Consider the following 20,033-nt stretch of genomic DNA (forward strand, 5'->3'; position numbering starts at 1 on the left):
GTACTAATTAAGGAAACGCATCTGATTGAAAAGCACTGAAATAGTGCCTGGAATTAGTAAGCTTTTTAAAGCATTGGCTGTAACTTTGTAACAGAAAAGAACAAACTGGAGGAGGAGATGAATTCTTTTAAAAGCACTTTAGGTTTCAAATATTTGCCTTGGGAACCTGCTATGAAAGATGTTCTGACAGCTCTTTGATATCTGGGGCTAGCGCCAGAGAGCTGTGAAAGGGAGATAGTCATTTGGGACTTCTCAGCCTGTGGTTGAAGCTATGAGTGATGGGAATTACAGCGTAAAGACCATGGAATACATCATTTGGCAAGGGGAGTGGAGTCCAGGAATGGGGTCTCTAGACTTGAGTGTTGCCCAGAGTCCCATTCACTTGGAGTTTGAATCTGCCTAGGGTGATGATGTCATGAAATAGAAGACCTAATGCTAAGAGCTACCAGTGACTAAAAGGGAAGAAAATGCCCAAGGATTGGTCCTCTTCAGATGCAGATCAAGAAAGGGCAGTGGGAAACTAGATTCCACCCTTGAACTAGTCCCTTCAGTTAGCATATTCTTTACACAGGTTGCAGTACAATTGAGTGATACTTCTATTATTCTTAATTAGTTTATTGGGATGACATTGGTTAATAAAATTATATAGATTTCAGGTGTATAATTCTATAATACATCATTTGTATGTTGTATTGTGTGTTCACCACTTCAAGTCAAGTAATTGAGTGGTATTCCTATCCTGAAATTTTTCTGATTACCATAATTATATCCCTATGCATCCCTTCTAAATTGTCCATTTGCAAACCACTTTAAGTGATACATGATCACATAATCAAACGTAATGAATGTTAACAAATAAACGTTTTGTCTATATGTAATAATATGTGATCCTGAACTACAAACCTGTTTTTAATTGATTGATGTTTAAGATTCCTAACTTTTTTCCGGACTCAAGAAAAGGAGAATTTTGAGACAGTCCCTAACGGAGCAATTCGTTTTAAGATCTTCTGAAACATATTTTACACTCCCCTTTTCCTCCTCCCCCTTTAAATCTCGTTTCTTTGGCTGAAAATCTCGCGAGATATCAAGTTCTCATGAGTCTCCCAGGAGCCTCCGCTCTTCCTTTTCCCGAAAACGGACCTAGGTGAGTAGGTTTTTGCTGTCTCCGAGTTTGTATCCACCGTTCATCACCATCATCCTTGCCTAGGGGACAGCAATCTTGAAGACCCTGGAAAGAGAACTGCTTCAGTTACTGATTTCTTGCTGAAGGCTATGTCTCCCTGCGCGAGGGGATGTGTCAGAGCGCCCGACCTAGCGCCCCGGGGCCGTGCGGCGTCTGCGGCCCGAAAAGAGACGGGATGGATGGGAATGGGGGTTTTGGGGGTATGGGCAGCCCGTGGTCAGTGCTGCCTCCTACACTGGAGTTCCCGCGTCTCGCCGTGAGTGGTGGCCGCATACGAGGCACGTTTGTGGCCTCAATTAGAGGAAATTAGGGGGGAATAAAGTCGGGTAGAGAGGCTGTGCTAATTTTTGGAGGAATATTCCCAACTAGCTGCCGTTTAACGTTAGTGATAGCTCAAAGGCTTGGAAAGAATTATTTGTGGCGTTGTGTGAGTAAAGGGGTTTCTATGGAGAGGCAGCGCGTTGAGGGTTGTAGTTGAGTTCTGCCACCCCAGTGTCCCTGTCTTTACGCCGGGAGGATCCAGCGTTGCATTGAAAGAGGCTGTTTCCATTCAAAGAGTAGTGGAGGGCCGACGGAGTCCGTGTCACTTAGTTTGGTGTGGGCACTGTTGTCTGGCGTCACTGGTAGATGCAATGGGAAAGAAAGTACTGGGTGGAGAACAGGATGGCGGCGGTGATGGCATTTCTTAGGATACCTTTGTATCAGTCGTGAAAACAACTCCTGTCTGAGCAGCTGCTGGTAGCATGTAATGCAGATTTAGACTTTTGAGTTACTGTGTAAATACATACTGACAGAATTATTCCGGTTCCCTTCCAGGTGACCTCTCAAAATGGTTCGCTACTCACTTGACCCAGAAAACCCCACAAAATGTAAGTGAACAAGAGTTAGTATTTCTGATTTGAAAATACAAGAAACAATAAGATAACGAAAATTAACCAAAACGTTCTTTCTATTTTAGCATGCAAGTCAAGAGGCTCAAACCTTCGAGTTCATTTTAAGGTATGTGAGTCATAGCTATGCTCTAATCTAAGTGAATCGTTTTGTGTGTTCCCATGAGCATTTTTTTTACCATTCTTAAAAGGTAGCTGCAGTGATGTCTTTCTTAGGACACCTTTGGATTTACCGTGAAAATTAATCAATTCTGAGCAGCCACCTTCTAAATATTACCAGCAGTGTGTAATGACCTCTTTGATTAAGGATATGTGGAATTGGGTAAAAACAGCCAGAGAAATGCTTGAGAACCAAGTGTACAAATTAAGCTATAGGACGCAGAATTGTGGTTACAAGCTGATGGAATTAAAACATTACACTGAACAATACAGAGGTTTAGGATTCATTTTTTTCTGAAGTTCAAACCAAACCTCTCTGACCCTTAATTACAGATTTTTTTCCAGCTTCCATGAAAATGGAAAGGTTTAAGTTGTTGATAGTTGACATTTTTAGAACCCGAGAGTTGAATGTTTACTTAAAAATTGTGATGCTTTAACATGGTTAACCCCCAGTTTATATTTAGAACACGCGTGAAACTGCCCAGGCCATCAAGGGTATGCATATTCGAAAAGCCACCAAGTACCTGAAGGATGTCACTTTACAGAAGCAGTGTGTGCCATTCCGTCGTTACAATGGTGGAGTTGGTAGGTGTGCCCAGGTGAGAATTAATAGATGTTAATTAAAAAGACAAATGGTTAGGGAAAGTGATTGGATGGGATAAAAATGTCTAAGGTCTTTAAACAGGCTATTTCTGGTTGCTGTGATGACAGTCTTAGGACACCTTTGGATTAACCATGAAAAAAAACCGTGTTCTGAGCGACCTTGAAGTAAATAAAATAATCTTGTTTATAACATTTAGTTTAAATCAGGGGAAATGAATAATAGTGTTTTTTTTCTTTTAGGCCAAACAGTGGGGCTGGACACAGGGTCGCTGGCCTAAGAAGAGTGCTGAATTTTTGCTCCACATGCTTAAAAATGCAGAGAGTAATGCTGAACTTAAGGTACCCAAAGTATTAACATCATGATACTATCCAATTTGAAATGGTGGTTCAAGTAATGTTGCTTTTGTCCATGTTTATTACACAAATAATAAAACACTTGCAAAGGAACAGATAGTTACCGGAATGATTATCTTAGTGATTAATTTGATTTGTTGCCTACATTCTTAAGCTAAAACTATATGGGAACAAACACAGGCTTGTCCATTTGAGACATTATCCATTACCCTTGTGCAGTCAGATATCTAGGCCAAAACTAAAATTAACTTGGGTCTCTGGCTGTAACCTTTTTAGCTGCTAAGCCATGCTGACAAAATCTTGTTATCATCCATGTTTAGAGATTGACACTACTCTTAATCTTTAACAGGCTGTTACCACTGATTTTTGGTATAGTTATTTAGATTTAATTTAAGGAAGGATATTTAGAATAAAGATGAAAACAAGTGCTGGAACAAATACGCTAATTTTCCAGTGATTGTATTAAGGTAAAGATGTTACCTAATTATGTTTCCTCTTCCTTGTTCCCAGGGTTTAGACGTAGATTCTCTGGTCATTGAGCACATCCAGGTGAACAAGGCGCCCAAAATGCGAAGGAGAACTTACAGAGCTCATGGGCGGATTAACCCTTACATGAGCTCTCCCTGCCACATTGAGATGATCCTTACTGAAAAGGAGCAGATTGTTCCTAAACCAGAAGAGGAAGTTGCACAGAAGAAAAAGGTAAATTACTTGTCTTTGATGAATTTCATTTGTGTGTATCAGATTTGTGGTTGCTATGATGACTAACTTAGGACACCTTTGGAATAGCCATGAAAGGAAACTATTCTGATCAACCAGCAGCCTCATATTTTGACTCATGAGTTTCATTTGTTTCTTGACTAATAGTGAATAGTAACATTGTACTATTCAGTGTCTCAGAACTGTGGCTATCGACTAATAGTCCCACGTGGATGTCCATAGCCACTTCAAATGCAACATGTCCAAAAATGCCCTTTGAATCTAATAAGCCTGTTTTCAGTAAATGACAATTCAGTTTGTTTTGAGAATTGCCTCCTATCACTCTTAAGTTTAAGCTTTACAGCATGATGGTTTGATTTACATATACTGTACTGTGAAATGATTACCATAGTAAGGCCTCATAGGTACAGTAAAAATAAAGAAGGGGGGTAATATCTCTCCTTATGATAAGAACTCTTATAAAATTTACTCTTATCAACTTGTATTCTCCAGCTTTCTTGTCGCTGGAATCCTTATCACCTTGTGTCTGCCTTCTGTGAACTTCAGCTTAAGCTCTCCTTCCCTGCTTAGTGCTCATTTCCTCCTGTCTCTCCCCTCATATATACTGCATCTCTGTGTCAAAGGACTCTTTCCTTTATGTTGAACTTCCCAAATCTTTTTTAAATCACTCTTGTCTCTCTCTGAGTGAGAGAGACCTATTGATTGCTTCTCACACATGCCCTGACTGGGACATAGGACACTGGCACTCTGGGCTGAGCTGACACTAGCCACTGTGCCACTGGCCACGGCCAGAGTTTCCCAGTTCTTTTACTAAGCTAAGACCTACTCCATTAATATGTAGTGTTGTGGGTTTCTTTAGGAAACCTAACTGATCTTTTTATTTTTTTTTTTATTTTTCCCCAGATATCTCAGAAGAAACTGAAGAAACAAAAACTTATGGCCCGGGAGTAAATTTAACATAAATAGTAATAAAACTAAAAGTCAAGGATAACTTGCAGTGTGGCCTAGATGGGGGATAAGTTTGCGGTTCTATCCATGTAATTAGGTGAACCAAAGGATTCAGTGTGTGTCTCTCTCCCTTCCTCTATCTAAAAAAAACAATTAAAAAAAAAGTAAAAGCAGAATGTTGGCTCTTTATTATTAAGTATATTTCAAGTAATCAAACAAGTTTTCTTCTCATTAGCATGTAGGACATTATATTGTTTGCCCTCTGTCAATAACTTTGGTTCATAAATATGCTGTTTTGAATGTCTTGCAATTTTTTGCCTAAGATGGAATTAGAACATGGGGAAATTCTGAAACTTTCCTACCTACTGTACTGAGGTTGAACACAGTGCTGCTATTCACAGTGCAGTGGATTTTAGTATACTAAGCATCTATCACTAAAATCAATTTTAGAACGTTTTAATCATCTCAAAGACAAACCTTGGCAGTGACTTAGTCGTCACTCCTATCCAGCCCTAGGGAACCACTTACCTATTGATATGATAGGCCTGTTCTGACATTTCATAAAAGAAATTACAATATGTGGCTCATTGCCACTGGCTTTGAGTTAGCTTAATAGTTTCAGGGTTTTTCTATGTATTGATTGAAAAATAATTTATCAATATGTATTTAGTTGAACATTTGGGTGTTTTTTAAGTTATTACAAATAGTGCTGCTATGAACCTGTATATGAGTTTCTCTGTGGGCATGTTCTCATTTCTCGGGTATATGCTAGGTGTGGAATTGCTGGATCATAAGGTAACTGCCAGACTTTCTAAAGCGGTTACCATTTACGGTACCCCTAGAAATGAGAAGGTTCCAGTTTTCTGTACATCCACTCAACGCTGATAGCTACTTTACTGGGAGTGAAGTATACCCATTTCTCTTAAACTAACAGCCATTTAAAGTTGACTTAGTGTGTACTTTGCTCTTGAAGACCCTGAATTAGGGAGAGTGGATGATAAAGGAACAACTGCATTTGAAAATAGCTCTCCAAGTGGAGTAACCTCTAAGGTGAACCGTTGATACAGGCGTTATTCTTTCTTGGGTCAATGTTTTGGATTTTGTGCTAGTATTTGGACACAAGGCACCCACCTAGGAAGAGCCCAAGGAGCTCAGCTCGCCCGCCCGCCCACCCACAGGTTTAGAGCTTAGTGGTCACGTGCGAGAGGCCACGCCCAGAACCCCCCCCCCCCCCCGCTCCTGCGTCATACGTCTCGTGTGCCGTTAAGCTGACGCAGGCACGTTTTATCAGCTCCCTTCTCGGTCTCCATTGGTTTGGCTGCGGCACATCCCTCCCTCCGGAAGTGCAGACATTTCACTTGGGCTCGGTGATCGCTGGTGAGTGGGGTTGGGTGGGCTTGCACTTTAGGCCGGGACGGGCGGGGTGGGCTGTGTCCTCGATGCTGACCCGCAGCTCCGGCCGAACCTCGCTGACTGGGCCCAGCGCGGCTGCTGCTCTCCTGCCCCGCGGCCCGCCTGTGCTGACGGTGTACCCACTTCGCCCTCCCTCGTTCCCTCTCTGCCGCTGTCTGCGTCCACCCAGCCGCCTGGCCCTGTCTGCCTTTTCCTTATAGCCCTATATTCGCTTCCTAGCCTGAGTTATTGGTTTCTTCGCCCCTCCATTATCTTCAACCACCATTCGCCCTTATTCTCTCCTGTCTTTGTTTTTCACTCAGCCACTCCCGCTCTTTCTTGTCTCCAGAGATAGGGTGCGCCGAACCGGGTTACCTAAAGGAGGTGGTGGTCCCCACTTCACCTGTCGGGGCTCTGATAGCGCAGCAACCTTTTCTCTCTCGTCTATTGTCTTGGACTAAGTCGAATGAAGGAAAATTCCTCTCCAGCAATTTTAATCCTTTTTGCTTCCTTTATTGTAGTATCTGAGAATTGGTTTGTAGAGATTAAGTAAAATGATAATTTTATCAACTTACCATAGCCACCTTCTTTCTGGACCTTTCTGTTTGAGAAAATAACTCACCTAAGAATCATGAAGATGAAGAGACGAAATAATAACTTCGTTCTGAAGGAAGCTAAAAGGTTTTATAAAAACCTCAATTACAACAAAACCGATGAGTAGTATTTATTCTCGAGAGTTTTTTAAAACACAATTACAAGGAGGTAAAAATGAATCTGATGGAGGCTTTGCTCAGCATCAACGTAGCCTAGTGCTGAGAGCACTGCCAGTTGTTCTGAAGGGTTTAGTTGGTTTTGAAAGTTTGGTAGGAACATTAATATAATTATTGTGGTTTTGGAAGGGAAAGAGACAAGAGCCTTGAGCTAGGAAATCAGACCTTGGAATCTGGTCTTAGCCAGCTCTATATACTCTTTACCTTTGTGTGAACTTTGGACAGGTCACACATTTAGGATTTTATTTTATTTTTTTAGTTTCAACACTTACATAGCACTTAATATATGAAGACACTCTTCTGAGCTTTGTATGCATATTAATTCATATCCCTGTGAGACAGGTACTCTTATGGTCTACATTTTAAGCATGAGGGAATTCAGGCACAGACTGGTGAAATAATTTGCCCAAGAACACCATAGAGAAAGTGGGGAATGCTGTCTCAAATTCAGACAGGCAACTACTGGCCAATCTGCTTGGTTACTAGGCTGTGGTGTGTGTAAGAATACAACACCTAAGCCAGACCGCCTCTTTCGTCTCTCCAGATCAGATTCTAAACGTGTATGACCAAAAAATACTGGTTCCTTGAAAAATGGTGAAAAAGATTCACCACTAGTTTGGTTTTGAAATATTTTGGTAAATTCTTAAACTGTTATTTTTTAATTATTTTTATTTTAAAATTTTCCGACCTGTGGTGGCGCAGTGGATCAAGCATTAATCTGGAGCACTGAGGTCGCCGGTTCAAAACCCTGGGCCTGCCTAGGTAAGGCACATATGGGAGTTGATGCTTCCTGCTCCTCTCCAGCTTTTCTCTCTCCTTCCCCCTCCTCTAAAATGAAGAAATAATTAAAAAGATTTTTTTTAAAAGACTAACATTTAAAAAATTATTTTTCCATTGATTTGAGGGGAGAGGTAAGGAGCGGGGACAGGAAGAGAGAGAGAGAAAAGCATCAATTCGTTGTTCCACTTAGTTCCTCTTAGTTGTTTCATTTAGTTGTGCTTAAATTGTTATTTTAGTTTGACTAGGGGACCTTTTTAAAGAATCTAGTTATGAATCCTTTGTAAAATAGCTGGACATTCATTGATGTACATTTGGACTTTTTGTTCATAGCTCTTGTAATTCATTTCAAAGTCATTAAGATTGAGTTGTGCCCTGGCTGGTTGTCTCAGTGGTAGAGCGTCGGCCTGGTGTGCAGGAGTCCCGGGTTCGATTCCTGGCCAGGGCACACAGGAGAAGCGCCCATCTGCTTCTCCACCCCTCCCCCTCTCCTTCCTCTCTGTCTCTCTCTTCCCCTCCCACAGCCGAGGCTCCATTGGAGCAAAGTTGATCTGGGCGCTGAGGATGGCTCTGTGGCCTCTGCCTCAGGCGCTAGAATGGCTCTGATTGCGGTAGAGCATCGCCCCAAGATGGGCAGAAGCATCGCTCCCTAGTGGGCATGCTGGGTGGATCCCGGTCAGGCGCATGCAGGAGTCTGACTGCCTTCCCGTTTCCAACTTCAGAAAAATTAAAAAAAAAAAAAGATTGAGTTGTCTATACCATTGTTCACTTGTATTATGAATAATTCTAAGTTGCCTTAGTGTACATGATGCAGACTCATTTGCCAGCACATGATACTTGATTTACAAGATTTTGAAAATGAGAAATTTTAACATCCTGAATTACTAGCTTTATGCAGTGTTCTGAAGCTTCTTAGTTTTTAAGCCCCACCCTAAGGAATTTAAAATTCTTGTAAACTTAAGAAGTCTTTGGTTTAATAGTATATTGTGGAAGTAGTATTTGTTGTTTTTCAAGAAGTTGCTGATTTTGAGAAAGTCAAGGGTGATTTCTAATTATCAACCTAATAAGATATGTAAATTTTTAGAAATTAAAAAGACAAAGCAGTATATCAAGGGAGAATTGTTGCCTGGAAAAGACCAGCCAGTTTGTAACCTAGAGGTCTTCCAAAGTGTGATATCTTAGAGAGTTTCATATTGCAAGATTTGCCCTTAGTATTGTAGGTTCAGCTAATCAGTATTGTCAGTCCTTAAAGATGTTTAGGCCCTTAGACTTACACCAAACTATATTATAAGTCATACCAGAATTACCAAATTCTTAACGTATTGTACCTTCGTTTGTTTTATGTGTAAATAAGATAGCAAGGGTACCCACCCTCACTGGGTTTCAGGTAAATGAGTTATACAGTTGTCCCTCAAGGGATTGGTTCCTGGACACCCCCACCACTCCCACCACACTGCCCCATACCAATATCCCTCGATGCTCCAGTACAGTACCCTATATAAAATGGTGTAGTATTTTAAAATAGGCAGTATCTACACATCACTTTATTTGCATGCATGGCAAATTGTAATTTTGCTTTTTGGAATATTCTGGAATTTTTTTTCCAAATGTTTTCAACTTGGGGTTGGTTGACTCCATGAATGCAAAACCTTGGATATACAGAGGCCCAGCTGTATATGCAAAGCGTATAACAACCACCAGACCAGGCAGTGGCACAGTGGATAGAGCATTGGACTGGGATGCAAAGGACTCAGGTTCAAAACCTTGAGGTCGCTGTCTTGAGCCCAAAGGTCGCTGGATTGAAGCCCAAGGTCACTTGCTCTTACTATAGCCCCCACCCCCGTCAAAGCACATATGAGAAAGCAATCAATTGAACAACTAAAGTGCCGCAATGAAGAATTGATGCTTCTCATCTCCCTTCCTGTCTGTCCCTCTATCTGTTTCTCTGTCAAAAAACCCAAAAAAACATAGCCCCTGGCGAATGTTGGTATTTTTCTTTTATCATTAAATTTATGGTTGAGGAGTAGCGATTGGAGAGGTTTGGAGGCCGGAACTTAGCTATTATTTTCATGCCTACCACCTATTCATTTACCTTGCAGATAGCGACATCTTTAATAGATTCTTGCTTTTAGTTGATAGTATGATCTGAGTTTTCCTTCAGTGTAGAAATAGTCTTTTCAGATATCTTGTTGTAACACCTTAGTTGTTCATTGATTGCTTTCTCATATGTGCCTTGACTGTGGGCCTTCAGCAGACTCAGGGACCTTACATCTGAGCTGGTGAGCTTTTTTTTTTTTTTGCTCAACCCAGATGAGCTCGTGCTCAAGCTGGCGACCTCGGGGTCTCCAACCTGGGCCTTCCGCATCCCAGTCCGACGCTTTATCCGCTGTGCCACCGCCTGGTCAGACTCAGATATCTTAATCTAGGTAATTACTACTTCGGTCATTCTTCTAGGATGAACTGATTTTTTATCTTTGTATCTATCAGAATTTCAGAAGCTCACCTGGGACAATGGTGTGCATTCCTTGTATCGTTATTCCGGTTCTGCTCTGGGTCTACAAAAAGTTCCTGGAGCCTTACATCTACCCTCTGATTTCCCCCTTTGTGAGTCGTATATGGCCTAGAAAAGCTATTCAGGAGTCCCATGATAAAAGCAAAGGCAAAGTAGACTATAAGGTAAGAACATTAAAATGCCTTGAATAAGGAAGAATGGGTGAGGGGGGTGGTACAGTCTGGGTAAAATACTTGGCTTTTGGAAAGGCAAGTTCTTAGAATCTGAAGCTTCATCAATGTGTCTTCATTTCTTTCCTTTTTAAAATAGGGTGTTTGGCCTGACCTGTGGTGTGGCACAGTGGATAAAGTGTCGACCTGGAACGCTGAGGTCGCTGGTTCAAAACCCTGGGCTTGCCCGGTCAAGGCGCATATGGGAGTTGATGCTTCCTGCTCCTTCCCCTTCTCTCTCTCACCTCTCTCTCTCTCTCTCCTCACTAAAGTGAATAAATTTTAAAAACCCACAAAATTTAAAATGGGAGGTTTGAGTTTTTCTTTTCTTTTTTTTTTAAGTAATTAATGTTTGGTTTAAACTAAGGTTTTAAACTAGGCTTCTGATTAATGCATTTGCTCCTTGCCTTATGGCCATGGTAGTAATCAGTATTTCCTGGCTGGTAAGGGTAATAGTAAACAGCCAATGGATGAGAAGAGATAATTCTAAAATAAGCCAGTTTCATTAATTGATAACTTTGATAGGAGACTTAATTGGGAAGATCATGGAGGGTTTTTTTTTTTAACAAAATGAAGTTATTCTTTTAAATGACTATTTAGACAAACTGTTATCTTTACTTTAGCATTGGTGTTTGCTGAGTTCAATTGTACTCAATTGCACTAAGCCGTCCTGCACATTTCTAGAAGCAGAGTTTTTTTCATTCTGAAGTTTGTCGACTTTTCAAAAAGAATATCTCTCATTTTTGTTGTAATAATTTCTAAAATGGTTTTTCTCATTTTAGGGTGCAGACATAAATGGATTACCAACAAAAGGACCAACAGAAATCTGTGATAAAAAGCAAGACTGAAGTGATTGCCCCAGAGGACCTCATTGTTTTCAAAATGGACCTAATAATATGAAGCACCTTCTTTGTAATTGTCTGACATTCTTCTCTTAAACTAGGATTTATGATAGATAGTTTAGATACTTAAACCTGTTAAGCTGTATGTCTGATCAAGTCTTGACTCACCCCAGACTTCATCCGATAGAAATCAGTAGGTTTCAACTATTTTGCCCTCGCCCACCTGAGGGATAAGATAAGTTCACTTTAGCAACTAAATTCATTTGATTAATTTAATTCATTATTTAAAGTATACAGACTATATTATTATTATTTTTTCTTTCCTTTTTTTTAAAATTAAATTTAATGCAGTGACATTGATAAATCAGGGTACATATGTTGAGAGAAAACGTCTCCAGATTATTTTGACACAGACTATATTATTAAACTAGCAGATGTTCATGGTCAAGCAGTGTAACAGGAAGTTGAATGAAAAGTTGATGTTCTCTCGCTCCCTCACTCCCTTATTCCAGCTCCACCAATGTAGTCACTCTTAGTTTTTTCTTTATGTAGCCTTCTAGCAACTTACTTAAAATTCATGTTTTTATTATGTCATTTTTAAAAAATCATAATATTGGAAGGTGTATAATGTCCCTACTCCCATAGTCCCCAAAGGCTGTTCCTTGTGTCTTACATTTTATTTGTGTATTTCTAAATAACACATATGTACTGCTGTTTTGGATCTGTCAAATTTCCACGTGTTCAACTTCCTGCCATGGTTGAGATACAGCTATCTTACACTGTATTCCCTCTTCTCCCACACTTCCTCTCTATAGGTGTTTGTACATCTTGGTTAAGTCATTAATCAGTGTTTATATTATGAGTGTGCCGCATATCTTCATTTTCCTCTCCAGATCTCTGCGCCTGTCGCCCTACTTTGCTGCCCAAGAAAGCTGCTTGGACAATATCAACACATTTTCCATGAGTTCCATTGGATTTGGCCAGTGGGGATCTGCAGCAGGGATGGCTCAGGGTTCTACCCAAATACATAACCCTAAACCTCAGTGGGGTAGGATTAGGAGATGGGGCCTTTTGGAGGTAATTAGGTTTAGGTGAGGTCATGATGGTTGAGCCCTCATATGGGATTAGTGTATTTTAGAAGAGAGATTAGGGCTTTCTTTCTGCCATGTGAAGATACAATGAAATGATACCATCTGCAAACCAGGAAGAGGGTCAAAACTCACCAAATATGACAATACCTTGATCTTGGACCTTCCAATCAACAGAACTGAAAAATGTTTGAGCCACCCAGTTTGCGGTATTCTGTTAGGGCAGTTAAAAAACTAAGAGAGTGCCTGACCAGGCGGTGGCGCAGGGGATAGAGTGTGGGACTGGGAGGCGGAAGGACCCAGGTTCGAGACCCCAGGATAGCCAGCTTGAGCATGGGTTCATCTGGCTTGAGCAAAAAAGCTCACCCGCGGTCATGGCACTTAAGAGAAAGCAATCAATGAACAACTATGGTGTCACAACGAAAAATTGATGGTTGATGCTTCTCTCTCCGTTCCTGTCTGTCCCTATCTATCCCTCTATCTGACTCTCTCTCTGTCCCTATAAAAAAATTAAAAATAAAAAAACAAAAAACTAAGAGAGTAGCTTTCCCAAAATCATTCAGCTCATTATGGACCCAGAATTCAAAGAGGTCTGACTCCAAAAGTCTGCTCTATCAGGGAAGTGGTAAACCTGAGCACTGTTGTTGCAACAGGCAATATGGGAATATTCTTTATCCTTCGTTTGGAGCGGCCTTCTGTTAGGCATAAGGTCCTCTAGCTTCTAAAAAGAGAGTCAGCCCCACTCTAGGTGAGGACTGTATTAACACATTAAGTCTGTATTCAACTTGCAACACGGAAAGCTACATTCCAGACTTTGTAAACCAGTAGTTAAAGCCTGGCAGGTTTGGAAGTACACCTGGTCCATCCATTTGGCTCCACTTCATGCCCCCACCTTTCTTTTTCTCCTGCAGGTAGTGTTGCCATTTAACGTATTACATGTGTTTGCGGGTCACCTTAAATACTTTTAGAAAGAAAAGTATAAAACCATCGAACGAATATCCCCTGCTCTTTCCCTTTTACAGCATCTTGGAACTGAACTTTCTGGAATACAAGCAGGCTCTTAGTAGCCTGCCCTACTTACTGAGTTTACATTGCCTGACCTGTGGTGGCGCAGGGGATAAAGCATCGACCTGGAAATGCTGAGGTCGCCTGTTCGAAACCCTGGGCTTGCCTGGTCAAGGCACATATGGGAGTTGATGCTTCCAGCTCCTCCCCCCTTCTCTCCCTCTCTAAAAATGAATAAATTAAAAAAAAAAAAAAAAGGTTGTCAATCTTACTGAGTTTACAGTCATTGAATATCTTCTAGGATCCTTTTAATTTGAACCATGTACTATTTTTCTTTTCAGTTTCTAGTCTGTGGCATTTCAAATTATAAAAGAAAGTTGATTTAGAAAGTTACAGAGGCAGTAGAAGTGGGCCAATTGGGCTGCATAGGCTCGGGGAACAAGCCTCAGAGGCAGAAGGGCCCTTGGAGCTTAGAGAAAAAGGCAAAGGTAATGCGGCTGAGGGGGGCAATATGAGGGGGAGAGGGAAGGTGCAGGCTTGCTCAGAGAGAAAGCATGTGCCATTTAAAAAAAATATTTATTTTTGAATATTTAATTTTTGATACAAAATTCATAAGGTACAGTAGTGTACACAGATGAAGATTTTCTCACCCACCCTGGTTCCCAGATACCCGGTTCCTCTTCTAGGAGGCAATCACTGTTATCAGTTTTTTTCCTTATATTTCCATAGATATTCTCTGCATGCACTACCTAATACTTATGTATGTGTTTCACTTTATTTTTTTTTTTAAGACAAAAGTAACATGCAATATTCACTGTTTAGTTTTCTTTTTTCAATTAAAAGTATTTAAAAGAAAATGTGTATCTTGAAGATCAGTGGATCTTAGGTTGTTTTGTCTTTCAATATTTCAAAAATACTAGGCCCTGGCCGGTTGGCTCAGCGGTAGAGCGTCGGCCTGGCGTGTGGGGGTCCCGGGTTCGATTCCCGGCCAGGGCACACAGGAGGAGCGCCCATCTGCTTCTTCACCCCTCCCCCTCTCCTTCCTCTCTGTCTCTCTCTTCCCCTCTGGCAGCCAAGGCTCCACTGGAGCAAAGTTTGCCTGGGTGCTGAGGATGGCTCTGTGACCTCTGCCTCAGGTGCTAGAATGGCTCTGATTGCTGCAGAGCGATGCCCCAGATGGGCAGAGCATCGCCCCCTGGTGGGCATGCCGGGTGGATCCCAGTCGGGCGCATGTGGGAGTCTGACTGCCTCCCCGTTTCCAACTTCAGAAAAATTAAAAAACAAACAAACTATAGTTTAGAGCCTAATAATGACCTCAAAATATATGAAGCAAAAATTGCCACAATTGAAGGGAGAAAGTTCTACAATAATAGAGACATTAATACCCCACTTTTAATAATGAATAGAACAACCAGAGAGAAGAAAAGTAGGGAAATAGAGAACTTGAACAACACAAACCAACTAACTCTAACAGACATACATAGAGCACTAGCCAAGAACAAAATACATATTCTCAAGCACAACCTGGGACATTGTCTAGGATAGCCAATATGCTATGCCACAAATTAAGTCTCAATGCATTTGAAAGACAAATATATAAAGTACCTTCTCTGACCACAATAGGAAGAAGTCAGAAATCACTAACAGAAGGAAAACAAGAAAATTTACAGATTTGTAGAAATTGAACAATAAACAACCAGTGGATCAAAGAAGAAATCATAAGGGAAATTAGAAGATACCTTTTTTGCCCTGGCCAGATAGCTTGGTTGGTTAGTTAGAGCATCATCAATATTTCTGTCTGTCCATCTCTCTCCCCTCCTGTCTTGCTAAAACCAATAAATAATAAAAAAAAAAAAGATGAAAATTCTGGTCCTGCTTGTCCCAAGTGGTTATCACCCTTTATTTCTCATAAAACCGTTCCCTTGAGGCTAGATATGAAGTTGTGCTGGCTGCTCTTGTCCTTCAGGACAACTTAATTTAACCCACAGTTTAAAAAACTGATTTTAGACGGAGAAGGGAAAGAGAGAGAAACTTTGTTATTCCACTTATTTATACATTCATTGGTTAATTCTTGTACATGCCCTAACCAGAATGAGCTCAGAGGTTATAAATCTGCTGCTGCAAAAAATAAATATCACATGCCTTCCAAACTGAAGTATACTTTTTCGGGTGCTTTTTATGTTTTAGAATTATTTTCTAAGTAGCATGAGTATTTGTTGCTAGGTTGTTTTGGATTAGGTAGGCTGTAATTTTGGTACAGGCAAAATGATAAAGTACTTGGAGTTTGGTTTTGGTGCCTGACTTTTTGCTATGATTTTAAAATAAAATTCTAAGTGTAATTCATATTTGTTGCAGAAAAATTAGAGGATAGGGGAAAACTAATTTTAATCATGCATAATCTCATTTCTCAAAGTTAATAATTGTTAATATTATTTTATCCTCCCCCTCCCCCACCCTGGGCATATGTATTTAGGTAATATAAATATAATTCACTTAAAAAAATTGGATAATACTATATATACTATTTCTGCTCAATATATCATGAACATGTATCCATAACATTCTTCACAATGTCTACATAGCAGGAAGTATACCTCTTTTTAGCTAGGCTCCTAGTTGTTTGTTTGTTTTAGACAGGAAGGGAGAGAGATGAGAATCATCAACTCTTGCTGCATTTTAGTTCATTGACTGCTTCTCATATGTGCCTTGAGGAGGGCAAGCAGAGCTAGTGACCCCTTGCACAAGCCAGTAGCCATGGGATCGTGTCTGCGATCCCACACTCAAGCCAGCAACTTTGGGGTTTCCAACCTGGGTCTTCAGCGTCCCAGGTCAAGGCTCTATCCACTATGCCACCACCCACTGGTCAGGTTATCTTGTGTTTTAATATTATTTTCTTGTAATAGCTTGGCAAACTCAGGCAACTTGTTAGCAATTTATGCTGAAAAGTAAGATCTCTGTATAGTACTTCTCAGAGTACATTGGAACATATGGACTGTGTAAGGGAAATAACAGTAATACCTATCTCATAGCATTATTTGGAGAAATAAGTGTATAATGCATAGCACACAGAAAACAACTTATAATGTGAGTTTTTAATTATTATTACTGATCTTGACAATGGGAGGTAGCATCATTTTGTGTACATTTTAGATGAGGAAACTGGCTGGGAGAAGTGTTATAATAATAGCTCAAGGATGTTAACCTGGTAACAGCTCATTTAACTTCAAATTCCATACTTTTGGCACTGCCAGGGTATGGATAGATACTCTTTCCTACGGGACTTGTCCTTTCCGACAATATTGCAGTTTTAGACAAGTTAACTGCCTCTAAAAAATTTTTTCCTGAAAGCCCCCGATATAAGGATTTGAAAAGAACAAAGATTAAAGAATTTAAAATAGATAAAATGATAAAAAAATAATTTTCCTATTCCTCAATTCTTCAGAATCCTACAAAGAACTGCTTGACTTTGGGATGACTATTTGGTGGGAATGAACAGGAGTGTTAATAAAGTTAATCCACGAGGATAAGCGATGACAGTGGGACTCCTGCACCGGGGAGGAGAGGGTTTAGCCTCCTGTGGATTTTGCCACGTAGCTTGCGGTTGCCGTGGAGGCGTCTAGGAGGTTGGAGGAACGCACAAAGCTTAACGGACTACATTTCCCAGAAGCTCGCGCGCCACGTGCCACGTGATCTCCGGCTGGCGCGCGCCCGGCCGTTCGGTTCCCAGCTGCGTTTTCGGCCGCTTCCCTCTTCTCTCGCAGCCTCCGGGCCTCGGCATTGACGCGGCCCGGGCACGAGCCGAGCCGGAGCTGAACCGGAGCCGGCCCAGAGCCGCTGAGACGCTGAAGCATGGAGGCCTGAGCCGGTGGCAACCGTGGCTTCTCCTGATCACCCTCTGCCACTCGCTGGTCCGTGAGCTGGAAGCGGATCTCCCCGCCGGCTGAGACAGGTGGGCTGGGAGATCCGCCGGGCCCCCAGCTCCTCATCAGAGACGGTTAGGAACACCCTCTCTTCCCCTCCCCGGGTCAGCACCGGGGGCTGAGGGGCGGCGCCGCCACGGAGGCATAGAAGGGTCCCTTCCTGCCAGTGGGGGCCGGGGCCGCCGTGGAGAGGCTGTGCCGGAGCCCCAGTCCCCTCCCACCCCGCCCCAGGATACAGTGGCACTTAGAGCGAGGGGTGAGGCGGCGTGTTAACCGAGAGAGAGAGAGAGAGAGAGAGAGAGAGAGGGAGCGCGATCTCTGGCCAGTCTGGTGTCGGGACTTGGGGAGGGTGCTGAAGAGCGAGACGCTCGTTTGGGAGATAGGGCGCTGTTGGTCTGACAAATGGGTGTGTGATGGGCAGGGCGGGCGGTAGTGTTTTCTTTCTTTTTTGACAAGTACATTTTTATTGAGATGTAATTCACATGCCATAAAACTCACTTTAAAAAGTACAATTGAAGTACGACTTCAGGTTTTTAGCATAGTCACAGAATTGTGCAACTAATTCCACAACGTTTTTATCATCCTGAACAGAAACCATACCCAACAGCAGTCACTCCTTTCTCCCCTTCCCCATCCTTTGACGGCTAGCACTTGTGTCTGAAGGATAAATGGAGAGTGCGAAGGTAGCTCCAGTGCTTGTGAACTGGGGGCAGGAGTGGGGTGGAGGGTAGTGGGGTGATAAAGCTGACAGGGTGCAAGTCCTGGGAAGGAGTAGAAGAGGGAAGGGATGAATGTAAGAGGGCCAGCAAAGGAGTACACAGGACAGACTGAGTGGGGGGGGGGGGCAGTTGGAGTCGGATTCTTGAAAGGGGAGAAGGGAGATTGGAGGGAGAGGTTTGTAGAGAGAAGGTGCGATGCTGACAGATATGAAAACATGGTGGGGGTGGTGGAGGCATTGGCGGCGGTGGAGGTGGTAGAGAGGAGTGTAACCTTGCGGAGGAACTAGGTATTGGGCTTATGAGTTGCAGACTCAAGGAAAGATTGGAGGTGGAAGGGAAGACAAATCTATAGGAATAGGTGAATGGTTGCTACATGAAGTTTATGACTATATAGATTTCTGGAGGGATTATTCTGCTTTGTAGTTTTTTTAGTTTATGTAATCCCCTCGGGAACTCAGAGATAGACTGGGAAAGTATAAATATTTCCATTCTGCAGATGAAGAACTAGTCTTTTAGGGATTAGGTGATTTGCTGAACCTCACAAGATTAGTATATAGGGCAAAATGAAGTGAGGAGGGCAAAATGAAGTGAGGATTAAAGAATAACTGATGAAACAATCAGTTGCTGCTGGTGGATTAAGCAGAAGAGAATTGAGGTGGGTGGGGCAATGTTACAGGAAGGAGATTCAACTATTAAATATATTAAGAAGTTTATATTATTATAATAGATAGGTTAAATACTTTGTTCTTGTATGTTTTAAATATAGAAATGTTGCAACAGTAAAATAATATACTCCCGTGTACCAGTTTCTCAACTCTAATAGTAATTCAGGCTATTTTAGTTTTATCAGTACCCTTGTTCATTTGTATCCCTACCCCAATTATTTTAAAGTAGATCATAGTCATAACATTCTGTTTGTAAATATTTGAGTATACTGTTTCTTTTTTTTTTTTTTGTATTTTTCTGAAGCTGGAAACGGGGATAGACGACTCCCGCATGCGCCCGACCGGGATCCACCCGGCACGTCCACCAGGGGCCACGCTCTGCCCACCAGGGGGCGATGCTCTGCCTGACCAGAGCCACTCTAGCGCCTGGGGCAGAGGCCAAGGAGCCATCCCCAGTTCCCAGGCCATCTTTGCTCCAATGGAAGGGAAGAGAGAGACAGAGAGGAAGGGAAGAGAGAGACAGAGAGGAAGGAGAGAGGGAGGGGTGGAGAAGCAGATGGGCGCTTCTCCTGTGTGCCCTGGCCGGGAATCGAACCCAGGACTTCTGCACGCCAGGCCAACGATCTACCACTGAGCCAACTGGCCAGGGCCTGTGTTTCTTTAGAAGATTGAGTCACTGTTTTTGAAAGAGAAGTACAGGAACATCAGGCTGCTCCTGTATGTGCCCTTACTGGGGAATTGAACTGGCAACCTCCATGCTCCGGGACGGTGCTCCAACCAATCGAGCTACCCAGCCAGGGCTTAATTTTTATTGATTTTTTAGAGAGACAGAGAGAGAAAGAGGAAGTGAAGGGAAGCGTTTGTTGTTCCACTCAGTCATGCATTTTTTGGTTGCTTTCTGTGTGTGCCCTGACCGGTATTGAACCCGCAACCTTGAAGTTTTTAGACGTCACTCTTAACCCACTGAGGTAACCAGCCAGGGCAAGTCACTGTCTTTTTAATAGACCCACAGTATCATCCTACCTAAAAATTAGTAGTAAGCCTTTAATATATCAATATCTAAGATTTATTTATTTATTTATTTTTAAAGATTTTTATTTATTGATTTTACAGAGAAAGGAGAGAGGTAGGGAAGCGAGAAGTATCTCATAGTTGCTTCACTTTAGTTGTTCATTGATTGCTTGTTGCTTCTCATATGTGCCTTGACCGGGCTAGCCCGGTTTTTGAACCAGCGACCTCAGCATTCCAGGTCAACACTCTATCCACTGTGCAGCCAC

At 41.9% G+C, this 20,033-nt stretch overlaps 3 protein-coding genes and 4 non-coding genes across 10 annotated transcripts in view; all 7 read left to right on the plus strand.

The window, feature by feature from the left end:
• The first annotated feature begins 1,127 nt into the window (after positions 1 to 1,127).
• RPL17 (ribosomal protein L17) lies at positions 1,128 to 5,033 on the plus strand. Its single transcript, XM_066353212.1, has 7 exons — positions 1,128 to 1,144; positions 2,000 to 2,052; positions 2,142 to 2,182; positions 2,697 to 2,831; positions 3,076 to 3,174; positions 3,700 to 3,891; positions 4,813 to 5,033. Exons 2-7 carry the CDS (start codon positions 2,013 to 2,015, stop codon positions 4,858 to 4,860), a joined length of 555 nt encoding a protein of 184 aa, XP_066209309.1. The 5' UTR covers positions 1,128 to 1,144; positions 2,000 to 2,012; the 3' UTR covers positions 4,861 to 5,033.
• LOC136383643 (small nucleolar RNA SNORD58) lies at positions 1,851 to 1,916 on the plus strand. Its single transcript, XR_010747461.1, has one exon. It is a non-coding gene; the product is annotated as a small nucleolar RNA SNORD58 (small nucleolar RNA).
• LOC136383640 (small nucleolar RNA SNORD58) lies at positions 2,269 to 2,333 on the plus strand. The gene has a single exon (XR_010747458.1). It is a non-coding gene; the product is annotated as a small nucleolar RNA SNORD58 (small nucleolar RNA).
• Positions 2,929 to 2,994, plus strand: LOC136383641 (small nucleolar RNA SNORD58). Its single transcript, XR_010747459.1, has one exon. It is a non-coding gene; the product is annotated as a small nucleolar RNA SNORD58 (small nucleolar RNA).
• Positions 3,942 to 4,005, plus strand: LOC136383642 (small nucleolar RNA SNORD58). The gene has a single exon (XR_010747460.1). It is a non-coding gene; the product is annotated as a small nucleolar RNA SNORD58 (small nucleolar RNA).
• Positions 5,034 to 6,127: 1,094 nt separating the features above from the next.
• Positions 6,128 to 12,221, plus strand: C11H18orf32 (chromosome 11 C18orf32 homolog). 2 transcript variants are annotated; one of them, XM_066352976.1, is made up of 4 exons: positions 6,154 to 6,234; positions 7,722 to 7,781; positions 10,284 to 10,472; positions 11,300 to 12,221. In XM_066352976.1, the coding sequence occupies exons 3-4, from the start codon at positions 10,308 to 10,310 to the stop codon at positions 11,363 to 11,365; spliced, it is 231 nt and encodes a 76-aa protein (XP_066209073.1). In that variant the 5' UTR covers positions 6,154 to 6,234; positions 7,722 to 7,781; positions 10,284 to 10,307; the 3' UTR covers positions 11,366 to 12,221. The 2 variants fall into 2 exon arrangements, with proteins under 2 accessions (XP_066209074.1, XP_066209073.1); XM_066352977.1 differs by lacking the exon at positions 7,722 to 7,781 and having other exon boundaries at positions 6,128 to 6,234.
• Positions 12,222 to 17,152: 4,931 nt separating this feature from the next.
• DYM (dymeclin) overlaps positions 17,153 to 20,033 on the plus strand; it is a 303,872-nt gene continuing 300,991 nt past the window's right edge. For 2 of the 3 annotated variants that reach the window (XM_066352273.1, XM_066352276.1), the window contains exon 1: positions 17,153 to 17,401. The gene's annotated coding sequence lies outside the window, so the exon portion shown is untranslated. Of the gene's footprint in view, positions 17,447 to 20,033 lie in introns of all 3 variants that reach the window. The other variant, XM_066352275.1, reaches the window with a different exon arrangement.

The sequence above is a fragment of the Saccopteryx leptura genome, chromosome 11 (genome assembly GCF_036850995.1).
Source record: "Saccopteryx leptura isolate mSacLep1 chromosome 11, mSacLep1_pri_phased_curated, whole genome shotgun sequence".
Lineage (NCBI taxonomy): Eukaryota > Metazoa > Chordata > Mammalia > Chiroptera > Emballonuridae > Saccopteryx > Saccopteryx leptura.

Excerpts from the sequence above, each read along its gene's own strand:
- RPL17 (XM_066353212.1), top strand. The coding sequence starts at position 2,013 with ATGGTTCGCTACTCACTTGACCCAGAAAACCCCACAAAAT. Across the intron at positions 2,053-2,141 it reads CCCAGAAAACCCCACAAAAT|CATGCAAGTCAAGAGGCTCA; the intron begins GTAAGTGAACAA and ends TTTCTATTTTAG. Across the intron at positions 3,892-4,812 it reads AAGTTGCACAGAAGAAAAAG|ATATCTCAGAAGAAACTGAA; the intron begins GTAAATTACTTG and ends ATTTTTCCCCAG.
- C11H18orf32 (XM_066352977.1), top strand. The coding sequence starts at position 10,308 with ATGGTGTGCATTCCTTGTATCGTTATTCCGGTTCTGCTCTGGGTCTAC. Across the intron at positions 10,473-11,299 it reads AAGGCAAAGTAGACTATAAG|GGTGCAGACATAAATGGATT; the intron begins GTAAGAACATTA and ends TTCTCATTTTAG.